General features: G+C 43.4%; 1 protein-coding gene and 1 long non-coding RNA gene across 7 annotated transcripts in view; one reads left to right on the top strand and one right to left on the bottom strand.

The window, feature by feature from the left end:
- The window catches only part of kcnt2b (potassium sodium-activated channel subfamily T member 2b), a 58,517-nt gene that overhangs the window by 4,779 nt on the left and 32,463 nt on the right, over positions 1–21,275 (top strand). For both annotated transcript variants that reach the window (XM_086085901.1, XM_086085894.1), the window contains exon 2: positions 20,318–20,397. In XM_086085901.1, coding sequence (XP_085942027.1) covers positions 20,318–20,397 — 80 coding nt within the window. The remainder of the gene's footprint in view (positions 1–20,317; positions 20,398–21,275) is intronic.
- LOC147181309 (uncharacterized) overlaps positions 11,956–21,275 on the bottom strand; it is a 28,880-nt gene continuing 19,560 nt past the window's right edge. For 4 of the 5 annotated variants that reach the window (XR_015096117.1, XR_015096123.1, XR_015096135.1 and 1 more), the window contains 3 exons: positions 14,399–14,509; positions 14,011–14,142; positions 11,956–13,927 (listed from right to left, as the gene is read on the bottom strand). This is a non-coding gene — a long non-coding RNA (uncharacterized LOC147181309). The remainder of the gene's footprint in view (positions 13,928–14,010; positions 14,143–14,398; positions 14,510–21,275) is intronic. The other variant, XR_015096129.1, reaches the window with a different exon arrangement.

The raw sequence follows: 21,275 nt of genomic DNA, 5'->3' as shown, positions 1-21,275 counted from the left end.
CCACAAAATAAATACCCATAAAATAACCCAGTGTAAACATTCGACACAGTATAGGACATAGTACAACAAAGACTAAGCGACTTAGCCGTGCATATGTTGTGTATGATGTTTAAATAGTGAATTGGTGGGAGGAAAATTTGTTTGGAAGGTGTAACTCACATTATGGTTGTAGGCTAGCGGGCTAGCTAGCAAGAAGCTACAACGTGTAGCAAGCCGCTGGACTCTCAGCTCAAACTTTCGCTCCGAGTAAATTCCAGTGAATACCGGTCGCCATTTCCTCCTCCCGTCCGTGAAGCTTTTTCAAATTGCCCGCGTGTGGAGGGCACAACTAGTCAGTTCGTTCGTTCGTTCGTTCCCTCCTCCCCGAAATGTAGCAATGGTCCCACTCGCGCACTCTCTCTCTGTCCCTCTCTCTCTCTTTCTGTCTCTCTCTCACCCTCGCTCTCTCATCGTAGAAATTGTGATCTCTTGAAGTAATCCCTATTTTTAACAAATGTACCTGTAATCTGATTACATGTTTTTTTTCCTGTAACGGAATAGTTACTTTTTTTGTAATCTGATTACTTAACAGCGGTACATGTATTCCGTTACTCCCCAAGCCTGATTACAGATGAGGTGTCTTTTAAGGGGATGAGATTTCCAGTAAGCGGAGCAACATGACTTATTAGTTCTGCTGCAATTCTCCATAACATCCTTTTTATTTCGTTTTAAAGTCCACTTTCACTTGATATGAATTGTAACATCATGGCAAAATGCCTCTCTGCCCATCTGTGTTTGAGAAAATAACAGCCCGCTGGCCACTATTTGTGCTATGCAAATGACATGAGTAGTAAAAATACTCCTCTTATTCATGCTTCACCGGAATTGCCCGTGTGTTTGCTATCACCCAAATGCTTTCACAGACAAACGTGTGGCGACGCTAAGATGCTGATCTCCATGCAAGGAGATCATTAGCTGCAATAAAGTGGCCAGATTAGAAAGCGGGGCCGGGCTGAGATGGATAGTGACAGAGATCTTAATTAACGGCGGATCGCACGCCGTTTTGCTGCCACGCTGCATTTATGGTGAAGTAGCCTTTAACCAGCAAAGTCAAAAAAACAAAGTCATTGGGGTGCCTCAAAGCGCCACGTGGCGCCACCGCAACCTTGCCGCATGAACACATTCGCACCCTTAAACTCCGTTAATCTCCCCGACTCGACCGCGCTCCTCTACATCTGATTGAAGTGTCTTGAATTGAAGTGTTTATCCTTCATTCAAAAGCTCTCCTGTAACCCAGTGAAATGCAACCTAAGGCCCTCCGGTGACACCATTTTCCCAACAAAGGACGACAAACACGGTGCGTAATTCATGGCTCACACAGGGGGACCCCAACCTTTTGATTGCACTTGTATATCCTAATCTTGCCAAAGATTGAGGAGACCGTAGGTCACAGCCCTCGAGTCTAACATAAGTGTAATACATAGTTTTTATAGTTAACTTTTACCACTTGAACTTGACACAAGGGATTGAACTAAAAACACAGGGACACCAACACAGCACAGCACCATCTAGTGGTGGTGTGGGGGGAGGTTATTATTTAATATCATTTTATTTCAATTCGTATTTTAATATCTTATACATCATACAGAACTCTGGTTACATTTGCAAGATGTTGTTAATAACTTGTTGGGTTATGCATGATATTTTATTTTGATTGCACTTTACATTCAGTGACCTCAGTGCTACAGGGAATGAAAATACTCATAAAAGCAGTTAAAGGGACAGTAACGTGAAAAAATCAACTTTTTGGAGCTTTTAGCCACGTTAAAATGCTAATTCCTTACCAAAGACATCATCGAAGTGGTGTTTCCCTCCATTCGCCGCTTTCGCCCCTCTATGAGAAATTCTAGGTCATTCTGCTCTCCAAGAACCAGCCCCTCCCAACCTGAGAAACTGTTGGAACTTTTTTCGGCCCCATATATATATATATATATATATATATATATATATATATATATATATATATATATATATATATATATATACACTACTCACAAAGAGTTAGGGATATTTGGCTTACAGGTGAAATTTATGGAAAATGTAAACAGTTCATGCTCCAGTGATAACAAATTAATAAAAAAAAAATCATTCTTTAAAAGAAAAAGAAATGAAAGGGGACAGAAAGAAAAACTTGTAATATCTGTCCCTATTCAACACACAAAAAAATAAAAGAAAAAAAAGTCAACACAAAATACACACAGGCGAGGTACACTAATTAATTATTCTCATAAATTCACCATAATTCCAACCAATGGTTGCTGAATGTGAAAAAGTAATGCAAACAGGAAGTAGAACCCGAGAAATTCTATTGATTTACTTTGCAGTTTTTACTACATAGTGAACATTTTATTGGAAGTTGTGAAGTTTTACTCTGCATCGTTAAAGACTTTTGTTGACCGTATGATTTATAACATTGACTTTGAAAGATCAGTCAGAAAAAAAGCTGCAAACACAGTGGCATCCTGGCTGAGTTTATTGGCCAGTTGGTGGGGGGGGGGGGGGGGGCATTTTGTTGCGGCATGAAAGAGAGAAGCCTTCTTGCTGTTAGAATGTGACTTTGCTGCGAGGTTCCTGCCAATTTGAACAGTCGGTTTGGTAAATTATGTTTTGTGTGTCCACACGGAAGATGACGGGTGTTTATTTTAAAGCCATCGCTCTAATTTAATGGACACTATTATATTCTCTGGCAGTGAGTCAGTGGGTGTCATTTCTTGAGTGGATGCCAGATGACTAGACACTTAAAGGTAGTTGTTGCAGGGCAATGACAAGATTTTCTTTAGACAAAGCAAGTGACTCGTATAATTGTTGTTAGCATCCCTTGACCCGTACAAACAGGCCTCCTGTTCTATGGCCCCCTTTCTTTATTTCAGTTGAAAAGTGTTATCTATATTATTATTATTATATTAACTCATTCACTCGCAGCCATTTTCACTGAAGCAACCCCCTTCGATCCCTGCTGTTTTACTGGATTTTGACTGATATTGCAAGGCCCACAAAATATTGTGTTCTAATGCTATAAAAACATGGAACCTACCAAAAGAAAGATTACAGTCTCTTCTTTCATCAGGAAAAAAAAGTACATTTGTATCTGTTTCCATTTTGCAGCAATTAGCATTAGAACATAGCTAAGTTTCATCATTATTCACAAACCTGGGGAAAAGAGCTTGTTGCAACATGGCCCTGGTTGATCTCTTATACACTGCTGCCACCTGCTGGCCGTTTTTTGTAATAACTACCATTGTTTTAAGTGACCTTCTGTATGCGCTAGCATATTTTTTTTTTTAAATATATAAGTATATAACATAAAAAACGTATAAATACGTTTTTGGATTATGGCAGTATTTAAAATTGAATGTTTTCATACGTTTTTGCGAGCAAATTAGTTAATAAAGCCCACAGCTAACTAAAACCACAAATTCACCATCTCCATAAAGGGACAAAGCAATTCCATTCAGTAAGTTCACTAAATGATTCGTTCGTTTGAACGAGTCATTTGTGAACAACAAAACATTCCTCAAAAGCCACTTTTAATTCTATTCTAATTCTTTACTGATCAGATGTGTTTTGGTTCACGCAAGCGACTGTACAGTGTCCGTAAAGGGACAAAAGACATGACATTTGCAATTTTGCTCCATTTTAAGAGTAGTGATGAGTTACTGGGGAAGGCCCCATTGTTGTTTTTTATAACACCTGTTTTGAGGTTTTATTTGTTTTTAAAATTACATTGCAGGCCCGGGTCGAATGCTCTGGCGGGCCATATAGGACCTGAGAGCTGTCGGCGCCCCACCGCTGAGTTTGAGACATTTCCGGAATTCTCGAAAAGCTCATTTATCTGCCATTTCTCAACCAACCATATTTCTCATCAGGCGTTTTTTTTTTCTTCCCGTAAGCATGCTCATAAACACAAACAACCTCCCGGCACAGTGCCGCACCAAATAAAACATTACAAATGCATTGCTGCACAACAGTCAGCCCCAGCGGGAGCTCTCTGGAAGTACCAACATGCCTTTTGTCCTCAAAACAATGTCGTATTAAACTGTCGCCTTAGTATCTCCTCTCGCTTCGTCTTTGTCTACCCCCCTAACTCTGCCTCACTACTAATAACCCCCAGTCAAGGCCTATTCTCACCAGTGATACATCACTACGGTCAATATCTGTGCCGCTTTTATGTATTGACTTTTGAGTGCCTGTGGGTATGAGAGCGAGCATTGGCAAACTGTCCCATCTGTCTTTTACCAAACCGACGGAGCGCGTGATGAGAGGAGCCATTCGTAAAGAAGGTGATATGACGGAGGTAGATGAAAGGAGGGGTGCAGTTGTAATGTATTTCTATGCTGGTAAAAAAATAACTGCACGTGGTCGATGGTCAGCTGCGGCCTAGGGAGCGGAGATGCCTAATAAGACCACTATACCGACATGACGCGCGTCCCCTCGGGTTAATTAAAAACAAAGCCTAATTGATATTGGCAAAGGTGGTAAGCGTTCGATGTGTTCTCACAGGAGTTAAGTAGAAAGTCTTAATGAGACTCCCTTTGAGGAACGTTGCCGTTTCCTGGCCAGTTTTACATGGAAAAGCTCCTTCTGCAACTGTAGTGGATCTGCTAGCTAGAGAGTAGTAGAGCTGAAGCTGTTGAATATTTTTACAATAAATTATTCTACCGATTATCTCATTGATTAATCGGGGAATTATGTAAAATGTGCATGTAAAAATGTGAGGTGCAGATATTTATTGTTATCCACTTTTCTTTGAGCCCGGTCTGGTAAGTGACGTGGGTGTCAGCGAATTCGAGTGCACAATCAGATGCCATGAACTCAGGGCCAAATCCACTAAGAATGTGCTGCGACGTCCCCTAACAGCGCCAAAAATTGCTCCACATCTGCACCCACAGCTTGCTCCCTGTTAACGTCCTATTCACTAAAGATATTGCTCTAATGATATACTAGCGCAAACACGCCCACAACATTTGACAGCTGGGAGCAAATTTGCGCCTAATTTATCACTCATGGCAATGGATTTGCGCCCAGAACACGGCAGTCTAGTAACAGTTTCGAGAAAGATTAAATTATCACAAAGCAAGCTTTGCGTTTTCCTCATTTAGCGCCATTAAGCTGCAGTCAGTAGAGGACGATGACGACATCATTCGTTCATTCTTTAAAATACAAATTATTGGTGCGATCATTTTTTATATTTTCAGAGTTTGACATGGACATACAGTATGCATCTGTCATGTGGAAATGATTGCAAAATACCAGTCTTCCATAAACTTTTTTTTTTGCGTCACTCAAACGGCGTGTGGTTATTAGTGTTGGCGTTATTGAATTAGACGCTGTTTATCAATAACTCTCATTTGAATAGAGGTGGGCAATTTCTCCACCATATGTATGCAAATGATCTCCTTTACGCACGCACAAAAACCACCGGCGCACCTGGGCGCAATCTGGTTGGCAGCGCCGTTAGTGCTGAATTTCCCCATCTGCGCGTGTTTAGTGGATTACACGCTCCCGGATTGCTCCATTTATACCGGTTAGCGCCACGCAAAAGCTACCCAAACCTTTAGTGGAACTGGCCCCTCAGATTTTACAGCTGGCTGTTGTGAGTTCAGGTAAGCTAGCTAGCCACTACCAATTCTGCCTGTTCAATGCCTCAGTGTCAGCTGTGACCATAGCAGCTCATGTGATTGTTTGCTTCTCCTCTTCAAAAACAACCCATCAATTTCCATGAAAAGTTGGAGCCAAAACCTGTCAAAATGTTCTTCATCGTTTGAGTCACAATGGAACCTTTTCCCTCAGAATGCAAATGGAGTAGTCACATCCATTTAATCCTGTTTTACGCCACACTCCATTAACCAGAAACTAGTCTACTAACAACTGCTTTTGTTAAAGGGATTTAGGTTCTCGTTTGTGCCATCGGACACACCATCATAGACTTTGACTCACATGCAAAGCAGATTATGTGCATACCAAGGCCGAACGAAAGCATTGTTGGATGTCTCTATAAGATTATCCTAAGCGATTATACTGTGGCGTGCGATGTCTCAAGAGTGATTCTCCTCACCCCTTCCAATCAAAATCAGTAAAGACCCAATTATCAAAGATTATCCTGAATAATTATCCGGTTGTGTGTGGTGCCAGCAATCTTAAATGGTAAACCTATTATTTATAACATATTCTTATGTGTAAGGTCAAGAAAATGGTTATTCTTCTTCTACTTCTTCCGGCAGTGTGGATGCACCTTGACACCATGCTAGCTGTCACAGATCAGTCTTTTTTTTTTTTTCTGGAGAGCTCAGTATTGTTCATTCGTTAATTTTACCGATTTGTCATCATCATTGCTCTTTTTTTTTTTTTTTTTTAAATACATTTTTATTTTGTATGTGGGTGAGTATGTGCGCGTCTGTGTGCATGTGTGCGTGCGTGTGAGTGTGTATTCATTAGTTCACCTAAAACCTATTAAAAATCCCATACCGTTCACCTAAACCGAATACTTCAGAATCCAGCTGGAGTCGTGAGGTTGTCAGGAGACCCGAGGAAGGATCAAAGAAAATAAAGGAAAGTGAAATCCAGCACCGACCAGACATTACCTACTACCCACCGGGTTACCAACCAGTCTTTCACCAACCCCAGAAACATCTCAATTCCATCAAATTAGGGAGACCTCAAGAGACCAAAGGAGAGACTGAGAAAAGGAAGGAAGGACAGATGAAGCAGAGTGAAATCCACAGACATCAGCCTCCACCGATTCAACGACCAGAGGAAGAAGCAGATTGTGTTTGAATTTCGATAGATGCTGGTGTGGTGGATCTGGCAGGACAGAGCAAGCGCAACACCTCAGGGCCCCCCAGGCCACGGCAGCGCCAAGGGACAACCCCCGGGCCCCGCAGGGGCCACCGGCCGGAGAGCAAAAAACAGGAGCCAGGAGCGCCCCCCACCCCAACACGGCCCGCGCCCCCAACCCAACGCAGCAGGACGGGGCACGGCAGGCCCGCCAGGCACCCCACCGGTCACAGATCAGTCTTTGTTTGGGGAAGGTAAGTTGCGATTGTTGGGGGAGAAACGGTTACCTCTGTGGTGGTGTGCAACACATGGCGATTGAGGAGGCTTTTGACTAAATTGTCAAAAATTTTATGTGTGTACCCAACGAAAGTCAACAAAATGGTTGCATGAAAGAAGGACCTCAAACCTACTTCATTGGTTGCTTACTATTAAGGCAAGGTAAAGCTCATCTTTTGTTTGAAAGCGTCAAATGGTCAACAAGGCCAACTTTTAGAGTGCAGAGCACGGTAGCCACCACGTTGATAATACAAATGCAGTATTTCTGTAACCTTCCTCCTGCTTTTAAAAGGAACCCCGACTGGCATGACTAGTTTGCTCTATATTATTTATTTGGTTGTTACTAAGAGATTCATTTCTCAAAAATCATTTCCAGTTAAATACATTTTGTAGAAACTTTATTTGGACGCACGCCACCATTGTTATTTTCGTCGCAACGCATTCAGTGCGTAGTGACGTAGAATGGCGGCCGGCTCTCTGCCGAGCAATGTGAAATGCCTATAAAGAAAGCAAGGTAAGCCTCCGTAGCGTTCCTAAAGGTACGATCAGAACTCTTGAATGTGTCTGGTGAATGACGATCGCATGTTTTTTCTTTAGGAACGCTACGAGGCTTTTTTTTCCAAATAAAGTTTCTACAAAATGTGTTTAACTGGAAATTATTTTTGAAAAATGAATCTCATAGTTATGTTATTAACAACCAAATAAATAATATAGAGCAAACATGTCATGACAGTCGGGGTTCCTTTTAGTCAGCACCGCGGGCGGGGGTACAACCGGCATAGCGGTCGACCGTTGTAACGTCCGAGTGATTTCAGTCTCGGCTGGTGTCGGATGTTGCTGGAGGTTGTCCCCTGGCGCGCAAGACGAATCTCTAACACTCTTGTCCACCAATCACAGCTGCTTTATTCCCAAACCATGTTAGCGTTTAATACTCCACCGGCAGCGGCCATGGCGGTGACTCCTCTCATGTTTCTTTCCTTTCACAGATTTAAGATAAAACAGAAGGATGTTGATATGATGGCAATTGTCTGCTCTCATCTGCGAATAATGTAACGTGAGGAGACGGGGAGATAGATTGCCACTTGTTTTTTTTAATGGAGATATCCTTAGTGAGTTATATTTTGTTTCATGCTTTGGGTGATTACTCTTCTCTTCCGAGACAAAGGGTTGCTAACGAGCGACGCTTTTGCCACGATGGGTTGAGTTGCAAACGCTCTTTTCAGCGGGAAGATGAGGCAAGGCTGATGACGTCAGGGAGCAAAAGGCCTGTTCACAGCAATGGATGATGTATGGAAATTGTAATACATGGAAAGCCACGGGTTGCACACAATCGCCATGAAAACATGTCACCCCAACAAGATGTGCACAAAAGTATATGGACTCACCTTTGAATATGTCCATTAGGTAGGGGTTTGTGCTAGAACCCTCAGTTACAATTGGATCTCAATTTTTCATCTCTCCAGGAAAATTCTATGCTTCCTACTTTGTGGGAAAATTTAGGGCAGTAACTAGTAACACTAGTAGAACACGGACACCCTCTAGTGGTACGTAAAAGAACTACTGCCTGAATAATGTTCAGTTGTATTTAACTTCATGGGTTAATTTGTACTTTTCAATCCTTTTATGTCTTTTTTTTTTCTTATTATAGAAAATTTAGCCGTGAATTCTTTGGCGGAGAATATAGGTGCTTGTTGTTAGCACCTTAAGCAGCGGCCTGTTTACATCATCACAGTTACTTTCTCCCTTATTTAACACTACCATTTACACCCTTTTTATGTCATGCTGGGCGGTTGGATTTGCGCAGTTTTTTTTTTTTTAAATAATGCTACAACTGCGAGGATCTTCACCCCAACTTTGAGCTAGCTGACGTAAATTCAGTGAAGAATGCATCCCGAAGAAAATGGAGTAATAAAGTGAGAGAAATGACTAAATGGGACAGGATAATGGATCCAGTCCTGTACAGTATGCGTGTTACTCGCCAATGGACAAACTATCGTCTGTTAGAAAACTACAGTTGTTTGTTTACATTCAAACTCATCTTGAGGCAAATATGAGTGATGTCATACACACTGTGATCGCAAGATTGTAATCTCAGTATTCAATTCAATTCTAGTAGCAGGCGTGTTTATTGTTTTTGTTGTTTTTGCTGTAACAATTTTAAGAACCACTAGTTTAGGGAATCCTTTAGCAGTTCTGACCTCCATCCTATCAAACACTTTTAGGATGAAATACAAGTATGATTGGGAGTCCTGGTTCAGTGACCTTAAGACCTTATATAATACCAATAATTACCACAGACACACTCCTAAATCTTATAGAAAGTCTTCCAGAAGAGTGGAAACTGTTGTACTCTACACAGTTGCTGCATTTTTAGTTCCATTGCTGTGTGTGTGTCCCAATATTACTGAATACATAGCTCACCTATTGCCTTTCACAACACATTAATAATCAGACTGCATGCTAATTTGCATATGGGATCGCTTTTCACATGCTGGTTAGCCAATGAAAAAGGCCTATTTTTTATCCCGATCCGACATAATTAATTATTTGACTACCGGTAATCATAATCCCTTAAAGAGGAAATTCAACATGTATTTTTTCTTGCACAGCTAACAGAGAACCATATTTATTTATTTGATTGCCCTTTGGCCAAGAGGTGGGATACACCTGGGACTGGTCGCTAGTGATGGCAAAATGAAGCTTCATGAAGCACTTGTAATATTTTTTGACTCCCCTAGATGGTGCTCTTGATTTAAATATAAAGGCTAGTGCAAAGGAAATTGATTACATTTCCACTGCATCTTTCAACCAAGAGTGGCATCTAGAGGAGTCAAAAAATATTACAAGTGCTTCATGAAGCTTCATTTTGCCATCACTACTGGTCGCCAGTCACTTGCAGGGCCCACATAGACAAACAGCCATTCACACTCACATGGACCATTTTCAGTCTTCAATCAGCCCCATTTGTTATCTTGTAGCATTGTGTTAGGACAACGCGTGCGGTGTCAATTAACCTGCATTACAAACAAGAGGCGTCCTTTGGGTTTTATTTATGACCCAGACAATCTGGCATCTGGTGAAGAGGGATTATGTTCTCTTGATGCATTTAGATGATTGCGGGAGTGAGAAACTTACTCTTGCCCAGATAGCAACAGACACTCGACGTGCTTATCTGTTGTCTGACAACACATTTTGTAGGTTATTATTCATTTGAGGCATTCTGAGTATTTTATAACTGTCCATGATCCTTCTCTAAACTGTTTCCACACAGATGTCGAAGGGGAGTAAGCGAGGCAGCATGTTGAGTGAGTGGTTTGCATGTCTGTTTCACAGGCCAGAGGTCCTGGGTTCAAATCTCAATTTAAACAGCATTAAGAAGTTGTGAAACAATGTTTTGCTTTTACAAATAGTGTGAAAGTGGTTCTTTCTTACTCCGAACCTTTTTGTGGGGGTATAGGAATCATCATTAGACAATTAGGGCCCTATTTTCTTGGACAAGGTTTTTTTTGTATAGTGCAGTTCATTCAGGCAATTCAAATGGCAAGTGAATACATTACGTCAATAAAAAGTTAACAGTGAAAATTATTACAGAACATTTTAAAGACAATGGGGAGTTAAAACTGGAGAATAAAATGATTAGGCTAATAAAAATGTTCCGAAAAGTGAAGAGATTATTAAATCAATAATTCATGAAAATGCTACAATAAAAAAAAAATATTGTTTTATGCCCTGATTTAAATGAGCTGACAGTTTGAGCAGACCTACAGTTTTCGGGAAGTTTATTCCACAGGTAATGAGCAAAATAACGAGTTGCCACTTCACTTTGTTTGGTTTCTACTTGTCCGGGATGACCCGAGGGCTTCATCTGGACTTCGGAAATCTTGCATGTAATTTCAAACATGACCTTTCCAGGTTTTGAGGACCAGCAGTAAGATTTTTTAAATCTGTCCTTTGACTCACAGGAGGACAGGTAAATATTTGATGACCAGTCCGGTCTCCCTAAGGAGCACAAGCACTAAAAGAAATGTATGGATGTGTAGAATAATGAGTCTGGATACTTTTGTCTATGTTGTGGTCTTTGGCTTTCCCCGTCTCAACAGTCGTAATAGCGAGTAATAATATAATACAGGCGTTTATCATCTGAACCATGCAAAAAAAAAAATCTCCCTGAATGAAAGCATCAAGAGCACCTGTGGAGCATTTTAAGATTTCAGGCATTATTAAGCGATTAGGAAAGTCTCTGCTTGTTTCACTGGAGTGTTCAAATCAATCTCCTGCTAGCAACGTGTAGAATTAATAACATTTTGCTCCCTCGCCATAGAGACTCATTTTCAAGCTCCACTCAAGGACATCACATTTCTTTCTACTGAGGACTACTTTTTCTTTGTTATCCCACATCCTGCCGTATGTGGGTCAGGGACAAGGCGTTGTGTCAATCATTTCATCATTGCAGCCTTGTAGAACAAGAGTGCATCTTGGCTCTTGAGCAGTTTTTGGAGCACGCAGGTGCCCAAGTGCAATTGACTTGCCTCTCGCCCTCATTTTTGAGCCTCCATAATATTATTGTGAGCCTTCTGCCTTTGCTTTTTGTGTCCTCCTATTCGAGATGACGGAGTACAGAATACAACGTCGCAAACTTCCCGCTGCTTTATAGCTGTCAGCATATTTCCGTGGAGCGCTGCAAACGAAGGGACATATTTCTTCTAACAAATGAAAACGGCGTCACCGGGAGTGAATTAGCAGTCAAGTGTTTTCCTTTGCGCCATCTCCTTTTAGAGGTGAAATTATCATCAGTCTTCCTGCTTGTCCTTGTTCGATCTTGGAAATAAAGCATCCGCCACTGTGTTCACGCTTGCCAATAAAACACATTTATTGATCCATTTAATTGATTTTTCTATTTTGAAAAACGGTCAGAGGTTTACAGCCTATCACCTTGAAAGTTAAACAAGGAGGTTTCCTTCACTTTTTGTTTAGCAGGATTACAACAAATAAATAAATAAAAACGACGGACAGTATTTCCCCATTACATAGCGTTTTTCGACCTTGGTGCTAGAGCACAATTTTTTTGAATGGATTTTTTTCAGTATACTTACCATGATGCCCTGACACATGGGAAAGGAACGCCACAGTCCCCAATGGGCTTTTAAAGGGACACTTGACTCATTTAGCCATTTTCAGTGGAAAAAAAAAAGAAGTTAATATTTTGTCAAGGATTAATTTGATAATTTCATTATTTTTCACGTGCATACTTTTAAAAACACATTTTGCCACTTGCTCACCTGTTTTCTGGGTTTGGTCATATGACGTTCACAAACTGAGCCATGATTGGTCGTTACCGGAGTCCTTCACACACGTGATGACATTTTCAGTCGACAGCAAGTGGCCAAATGTGTTTTTAACTATATTAATTGTACAGTAATGAAGTTAGCAAACAAATGATAGACGAATCTTAACTTCTTACTGCTGAAAATGGCTAAATGAGTCAAATATCCCTTTAAGCTGTTTTATGAACACCAGTAGAACAGTAAAACAGTTCATGCAAACACACAGAAGCTGCTGCTGACCACAGCTCAGCACAGCATATCGTACCATCATCATCATCATCATCCGGTGCCTTGCCGACTGGCGTAGGCGATCATGGATCTCGCGTGGCAGCGATGGTGTCTGTCGTTCTTGCTGTTCCCAGCCATGTTGTCAACCTGTCCGGGATCTTTTCCCTCTGTCTGCCTCTACTTCTCTTTCCATCAAACTTGCCTGTTGTTACAATTTGTTCCAATGCGCCTTTCCGCATTATGTGTCCGATGAATTCTGCCTGTCGTTTTCGTACGTTCGCCAAAAGTTGTCGACTGTAATTTGCTTCACCAAGGACTTCATTTGTTTTTCGAGCTGTCCATACAGCAATCTTCTTATGAACCACATCTCTGTTGCCTCAATTGTTCTTTCCAATTGTCTATTGGGGCTCGATGTAACTTTTCAGTACTCTCTTTCTTGTTTCTCGTTTGTAAGTATCCGTTTCATTTTGTGAAAGGTTGTTTTTGCTTGGCAAATGTGGCTTTTGACTTCAGTGTGACATCTCCCCTCTGATGATATAAAGGTCCCTCAATATTTAAAAAGTTGTACTTGTTTGAGGGTGGTACCATTGATTTTAATATTACAGGTTGGGTTTGAAGTTTTTCTGCTTATCACCATTGTTTCAGTTTTCTTGATGTTCAGGCTTAGCCCCATATTGTCACTTTCTTGTACAATGGCATTTAATAGAGCTTGTAGGTGTTCTTCATCTTCTGCTATTATGTCACCTGCATATCTTAGATTGTTTACATGATGTCCTCCTATCAAGATCGCTGGCATTTCTTCTATGTGTCTGATGATATTTTCGCTATACAGGCAGAACAAGTCTGGTGAAAGTACACATCCCTGTCTAACTCCTCTTTTAATCTATATGAATTCGCTGATATCGTTTTCTATTCTTATTGCAGCAGTTTGGTCCCAGTAGATATTCTTAATAATCCTTAAATCCTTCCCGTCAATATTGAGGTTTTCTAACATGTCGATAATGTTGTCGATAATGTTATAGCATATTGTACACAAGGTGCTAAAATATGTGCAGCATTCACTTATTATAGAGGTATTTATAGGATATATTTTGTCATACTTTGGATTGCTTTGTAAAGTCCATGCCGTGACTTCTGAGTTCTGTGAATAAATCAGGGTGTGAGCACTGACCTCGTCACGCTCGTACGACTTCTATTTCTGACTTGAGCGTGGAGGTTGACACTTGCCACCGACTGTGCCCGCGGCACTTCTTTCGTCTCCCCGTCATGCGATTAAAGAGCCGGTGCTGTGTCATGATTGGCGTGCCAGCATGAGTGGAAGCAGTGGGAGAGCCTAAGGTTCAAACTGTCATTCTCTCATTACACCAACCTCCTCATCTGCAGTCATCCCACGGTCTGTCTGTCTGGCTTGCTGGGCTATTTTGGCCTGCTTTTCTTTTTCACTTCATGCTTTATGTGACCCACTTGAGGATTCTCCAAGTAATTGCACACCGATCATCTACTGAAGCACAACAATGAAAAAACTGAAACCCTATGTTGGGCTTTGAGGATTTTAAAATGTAGCATCTTTTCAGTCACTACGATGCTAAAATTGAACGTTACAGGGGACCTTAGCTTTACAACTAAGTTCCGTTGCAACGACACAGATGTTACCTGGGTTTGTATGCAAGTTGGACAGAGACGTACTCTTTGTCACAAACCAAGTGAAAAAGTCATCATCAACACATCCAGAAATAAAAGAGAGAATAATTTCTCACCTCTACTCCTGTGTTTGTTTGGCACACTAGAAGGGCCGCAAATCAGTTCATTGCGGCCCATTCCAAACGGGTAAATGTTGTAGGTGGAGACCATCGTAAGCCAAAGATTCCCTGTAATATTATGGAACTTTTATTAGTAATGTTAACATGAAAATTTGATTTTACTTAACTTTTGATTCTGTACCAAATGTTGATTCTGGTGCTCGGTCAGCATAATATCAAATATGGCTCACTTGAAAATAGAAAGACAAAACAAATTGATTTAGGACCAAAACCAGAAATTGGTTTAGAGACCTGCAATGTAAATCCACCCTTCCTATCCCCAAATGTCATGTCGGGACACTCTTCTTGTTTCTCAGCCGCTGTTTTTGCTCTGCGAAGACAATCTCGGTCGCACGCTGAAAAATAATCCCTTTGATAAACTTGGATGGATAGAATGAGAAGCAAATACATGGCAGGAAATGGCCAGTCTGGATATTTTAGAGGCAAACATTGGCAGAGGCTACAATGAAGACGGTTAGGACTCCCTGCAGAGTAAGAACAATGGCTCAAGTAAAATGGACACAAATATCGAGACAAACGATCAACAATGAATGAAAATCTGAACATTTGGGGAAAAGCTCTTTTCTGCCCTCAGTGCACAATACAAGGTAGGGGCATGGATGGGTGAGTTTGGGGTGGAAGCACACCATCAAACACTTGAGATGTATTTTTTTCTCTCTTTAACCTTTTCAGGATGGACACAAGGCTATTGTAATGTCTTGTGTTTTTCCACCTGAATCCTTTCAAGACTTATCAGGCTTCCGTACTGCTCATGTTCACTCGAGGGAAAAGGTTGCAGCTTGAAGAAAGCCACAAGAGCCTCTTCCCTTGGGATGTTATCACAAGCGCTCCTGACATCATTTGTATAGGCTTCAAGGATTTTTGGTGAATGAAACATTGAATAGAGGTCACGTTGTGCCATTTCAAAAGGTATATAAATGGGTCTGCGGAATACTTATTGGTTTGTTTGGAGTAAACATGGAGCTCTTTGGGAAGGGAGTGGATATATAAGAGATGAAGGAACTGTTCAGTTTACTAATGTGTTAAATGAGCATTATATACATTGCTATTTTACAGTCATTCCTTTTGTCTAAATCGTCATAATTGTCAATGACTTAGGTAATTATGCTATGTGGCCCACGAAATATTCTCAAAACACAATACACTCGGCAGACAATGCACACCTGCAAATAAAGCCCAATGTCACAGTCTTGAAAATTACCCCATTACAAAAATAGTCACGCTTATTTCTCTGCCAGTGAGTGTGGATGTGAAATGTTTTATTTTTATTATTATTATTATTATTATTATTATCCATCCATGCATCCACCATCCAGCATCTACCGCTCATCCGGGATCGGGTCCCGGGGGAAGCAGCTTTAGCAGGGAAGCCAGCCACTTCAACCAGCTCCTACTACTTCTTTACCACAACGGACCGATACAGAGTCCGTATCACTGCAGAAGTTGCTCCGATCCACCTGTCGATCTCCCGCTCCAACCTACCCTCACTCGTGAACAAGACCCCAAGATACTTGAACTCCTCCACTTGGGGCAGGATCTCCTCCCCAACCCGGAGAGGGCACTCCACCCTTTTCCGACTGAGGACCATGGTCTCGGATTTGGAGGTGCTAATTTTCATCCCAACCGCTTCACACTCGGCTGCGAACCGTTCCAGCGAGAGTTGGAGATCACGGCTTGAAGAAGCCAACAGCACTACATTATCTGCAAAAAGCAGAGATGCAATGTTGAGGCCACCAAACCGGACCCCCTCAATGCCTCGGCGTCAAAATTCTGTCCATAAAAGTTATGAACAGAATCGGTGACAAAGGGCAACCTTGGCACAGTCCAACCCTCACTGGAAACAAATTCGACTTACTGCCGGCAATACGGACCAAACTCTGGCATCGGTCGTACAGGGACCGAACAGCCCGTATCAGGGGGCTCGGTACCCCGTACTCCCGAATCTCCCCCCCCCACAGGACACCACGAGGGACATGGTCAAACGCCTTCTCAAAGTCCACAAAGCACATGTGGACCGGTTGGACGAAGTCCCATGCACCCTCGAGGATCTTGCCGAGGGTGTAGAGCTGGTCCACTGTTCCACGGCCGGGACGAAAACCACACTGCTCCTCCTGAATCCGAGATTCGACTTCCCGACGGACCCTCCTCTCCAGCACCCCTAAATAGACCTTACCAGGGAGGCTGAGGAGTGTGATCCCTCTATAGTTGGAACACACCCTCCGGTCCCCCTTCTTAAAAAGGGGAACCACCACCCCGGTCTGGCAATCCAGAGGCACTGTCCCCGATGTCCACGCGATGTTGTAGAGGCGTGTCAACCACGAAAGCCCCACAACATCCAGAGTCTTTAGGAACTCCGGGCGGATCTCATCCACCCCCGGGGCCTTGCCACCGAGGAGCTTACCAACCACCTCAGTGACTTCGACCCCAGAGATAGGGGAGTCCACCTCAGAGTCCCCAGACCCTGCTTCCTCAAAGGAAGACCTGTCTGTGCAATTGAGGAGGTCTTCAAAGTAGTCTCCCCACCAATTCACGACGTCCCGAGTCGAGGTCAGCAGCACCCCCATCTCCACTATACACAATGTTAATGGCGCACTGCTTTCCTCTCCTAAGACGCCGGATGGTGGACTAAAATTTCTTCTAAGCCGTCCGGACGTCGTTTTCCATGGCCTCACCGAACTCCTCCCATGTCCGGGTTTTTGCCTCAGCGACCGCCAAAGCTGCATTCCGCTTGGCCAGCCGGTACCTGTCAGCGGGCTCTGGAGTGCCACAGGCCAAAAAGTACTCCTTCTTCAGCTTGACGGCATCCCTTACCGCTGGTGTCCACCAGTGGGTTCGAGGATTGCCGCCACGACAGTCACCAACCACCTTACGGCCAGAGCTCTGATCAGCCGCCTCAACAATGGAGGCGCGGAACATGGTCCACTCGGACTCAAAGTCAAGGGAGAAGTTCTGCCGGAGGTGGGTGTTGAAACTCTTTCTGACAGGGGATTCTGCCAGACGTTCCCAGCAGACCCTCACAATACGTTTGGGTCTGCCAGGTCGGACCAGCATCTTACCCCGCTATCTGAGCCAACACAACACTAGGTGGTGATCAGTTGACAGCTCTGCCCCTCTCTTCACCCGAGTGTCCAACACATGCGGCCGCAAATCCGATGACACAACCACAAAGTCGATCATCGAACTGCGGCCTAGGGTGTCCTGGTGCCAAGTGCACATATGTACACCCTTGTGTTTAAACATGGTGTTTGTTATGGACAGACCGTGACGAGCACAGAAGTCCAATAACAAAACACCGCTCCGTTCTAATCGGGGAGGCAGTTCCTCCCAATCACGCTCCTCCAGGTCTCACCGTCAATGCCGACGTGGGTGTTGAAGTCCCCTAGCTGAATGAGGGAGTCCCCAGAGGGAGCGCTCTTCAGCACACCCTCTATGGACTCCAGAAAGGGTGGGTACTCTGAGCTGCTGTTCGGTGCAGAAGCACAAACAGTCAGGACCCGTCCCCCCACCCGAAGGCGGAGGGAGGCTACCCTCTTGTTCACCGGGGTAAACCCCAAAGTACAGACGCCTCTCACCGTGGGCAACTCCAGAGTAGAAGAGAGTCCAGCTCCTCTCGAGAGGATTGGTACCAGAACCCAAGCTGTGTGTGGAGGCAAGTCGGAACTTCTCAGCCTCACACACCAGCTCGGGCTCCTTCCCTGCCAGAGAAGGGACATTCCATGTCCCCATAGTTAGCTTGAGTAGCCGGGGGTCGGACCGCCAAGGCCCCCGCCTTTGGCTGCCACCCAGCTCCCTTTGGCCCCTCCCACAGGTGGTGAGCCCATGGGAAGGGGGACCCATGTTGCCTTTTCGGGCTGTGCCCGGCTGGGCCCCATGGGTATAGGCCCGGCCACCAGACGCTCGCCTTCGAGCCCCGCCTCCAGGCCTGCCTTCAAAGGGGGGTCCCGGGCAAGGGAAACCGCGATCCAAAATTGTCATTCATCATAGCGGTTTTCTGAGCCATGCTTTGTCTGGTCTCTCACCTAGGACCTGTTTGCCATGTGTGACCCTAGCAGGGGCATGAAGCCCCAGACAACATAGTTCCTCGGCTTATTGGGACACACAAACCCCTCTACCACAATAAGGTGATGACTCACGAAGTATTATTATTATTATTATTATATTGACTTTGTTTCATTTTTTTATTATTGATTGTATTGATTAGTTGGTAGTGTTATTATGATAATAACATATATGATTTGTTACAATATATTTCTACATAAAGATTTACTGTATTTAGTTTTTTTTGGAGGGGGGGCATGATGGGGCAATTAATTAAAGTAACAAAAAAACCCATGTAAATTGATTTATTTAAAATACTTGTAGTTAATATCTATTTATATAATTTATTTGGTGTAGTTTGATTATTATGCATTTTTATATTATATTATATTGTATTATGAAAAAAAACATGGAGCATGTTTTGGGTCTCTCACTGACAAGGCATTTTACTTGTTTCTGAGGCCTACTTTCATTTCTGTTGAACACGTATTTAAAACCACGTACAGCAGCCTATAGCATGTTTGCCCAGGAAACTGCTGATAACAGATCACTTTGCCGAAACGTGATATTGACTGTTTGATTGCTCTGCGCATTGATTAGCTCAGACTCGGATCCCCCTAACCCCATTATAGTCCGTATGCACATATATCCCATGTCTTCTCATATCTGTAGCACCCAGTCGTGTTGTTATTGGAAGGTGCATTACTTACACCCACGCTGGCCTTTGGGATCCTTCATATGTGTAAAAAGTGTCAGGAAGTGGATTATGGAGGGTGGGAGAGGCATGGGTGCGGGGGTTATTGCCGTCAACAGGTTCAGACCCCATGGCTGAGTGCCCTTCACAAGTATGTTTGCTCACATCTGCTTCCGAGGGAAGCGGGAGATGAACCGTCCTTGCGTTGCCGTGGCAACTAGAGGGAAGCTTGCACGTTCCTCGCCCTAAAAGTCTGTGCGTGTGTGTGTGTGCGTGCGTGCGTGTGTGTGTGTATGGCCACGACAAGGGTCACAGTGGAACCCCTGCACTGGCCAATGGCGTTGTGACTCATGCTGAGCCCGGTCTGGCGTCTTCCCCCACCCCCACATGAGTCCTTACACTCCCATAGGACGGATGAAAGGAGAGTGAGTGGTCAAACAGGAAATACGGTCACCTCCAGTGCAACTGCTCCCATGTTGGACAATCCGGCAGGGCCTCTTTGTTGTTTTCTAACACGTCTCTGCGTGAGTGCTGTAATAATCCTAATAACCCACGCGCATGCAGGCGGGTATTTTTGCACTCTCGCAAGAAGGGTGCCAGCATAGAAAAGAGGCGGGGAAAAAAGCAGCAATTATGGACTCCCATATGTTGAGCAGTCATATCAGAGGGAAGTCATTTGTCGCTCTATATTCAATCAGCGTAGCTAACGAGAGTGACAGAGGATGACCGAGCTCTAGTGGCTCGCCATTTCCTCCTATAAGCCATTAGAGCAGAGGTAGCCAAGTTCGGTCCTCGAGAGCCCCTATCCAGCATGTTTTCCATGTTTCTCTCCACTAACACACCTGATTCATGATGAGGATCGTTATCAGGCTTCTGCAAAGCTTGCTGATGAGCTGATCATTAGATTCAGCTGCGCTGAAGGAGGGAGACATGGAAACCAGGCTGGATAGGGGCTCTCGAGGACCGAACTTGGCCACCCCTGCATTAGAAGCTTGTCTTCAAATACTTGATATGCTTAAATAATTATCACCCCTTTTTATCGGCAATTAGATTTTTCTCCCTCACAGTTGAATTCCTCTCTCGACATTTTTGTCCAACTTCAGTATCTCTGTTGTCTGCTTCAGGGTGCAGGTGGAGTTCTACGTGAACGAGAACACGTTCAAGGAGCGCCTCAAACTGTTCTTCATCAAAAACCAAAGATCAAGTGAGTCTCTCGCACCCACCCCCACCCGCCATAACACCGCCTGTTGACTGCCTTTTACCACCTCCCTCAATTAAAATTTTGTATTTCCATGACTGACTCAGGTTGTTGTAACCTGTCATATGCATCAACACACTCTTTTGTCTGCATTTATCCTTTCAAGCAGTTTGAACAACAACAACCAGTTGAGGTGATGGCATTTAAACTCAATGGCCACATCTTTAGGTACAACTGGAGCCACAGACCTTGTAAATGGAAAATAAATGTCTTGTAAATGTAACACACCAAAGAGAAGTGTTGTTAACAAGGCTGCCAAATTTAAAATGATGAAAACTGTCAACTGTCAAGCATACATCTTTCTTATGCCGATGGCTACATGTTTGAGCGAGAGGCGCTAGCCACTAGCTAGCTCATGAGCAAAACCGTGGTTCCTCTTGAGCGATGGACAGGCAGCAGGTTCATCTGGTGTGTTCTGCCGAGCCGTTCTGTAAATTGTTGCATCAAGGGAAGATACGTTTGCTAGCTGCAGAATGCAGCTAGCTAACTGCATGCGGTAGTTGTAAAAAGAAGCCAAGTAAATAACTCACAATGCCCCAAACAACTGCTGATGCGAACGTCATCACTCAAATTCTTATTCACGGAGGGAGTGTGTAGGTTTCACGATATGGGCCCTATTTTCGTAAACAGCTGCCCGTGCGCTCATCGTCAAAACGGTGCATCGTCATTTTCATGCTGGGGGGCAAGTCTAGTTCACCACACTGATCTGAATATATGACTGGATAGCCGATAGACTTTTGAAGTCGCGAGGCCGCCATATTGCTCCTTCCAAGAAACGTTTCTCGGCATACAATTCTATACAGTATCGAAATTAGAGAATATTT

The sequence above is a fragment of the Leptonotus elevatus genome, chromosome 1, assembly GCF_054856555.1.
Source record: "Leptonotus elevatus isolate MCC_2025b chromosome 1, RoL_Lele_1.0, whole genome shotgun sequence".
NCBI classification, from domain to species: Eukaryota; Metazoa; Chordata; class Actinopteri; order Syngnathiformes; family Syngnathidae; genus Leptonotus; species Leptonotus elevatus.
The sequence above is the reverse complement of the archived record's forward strand: the minus strand, read 5'-3'. Positions and strand labels throughout refer to the sequence as shown.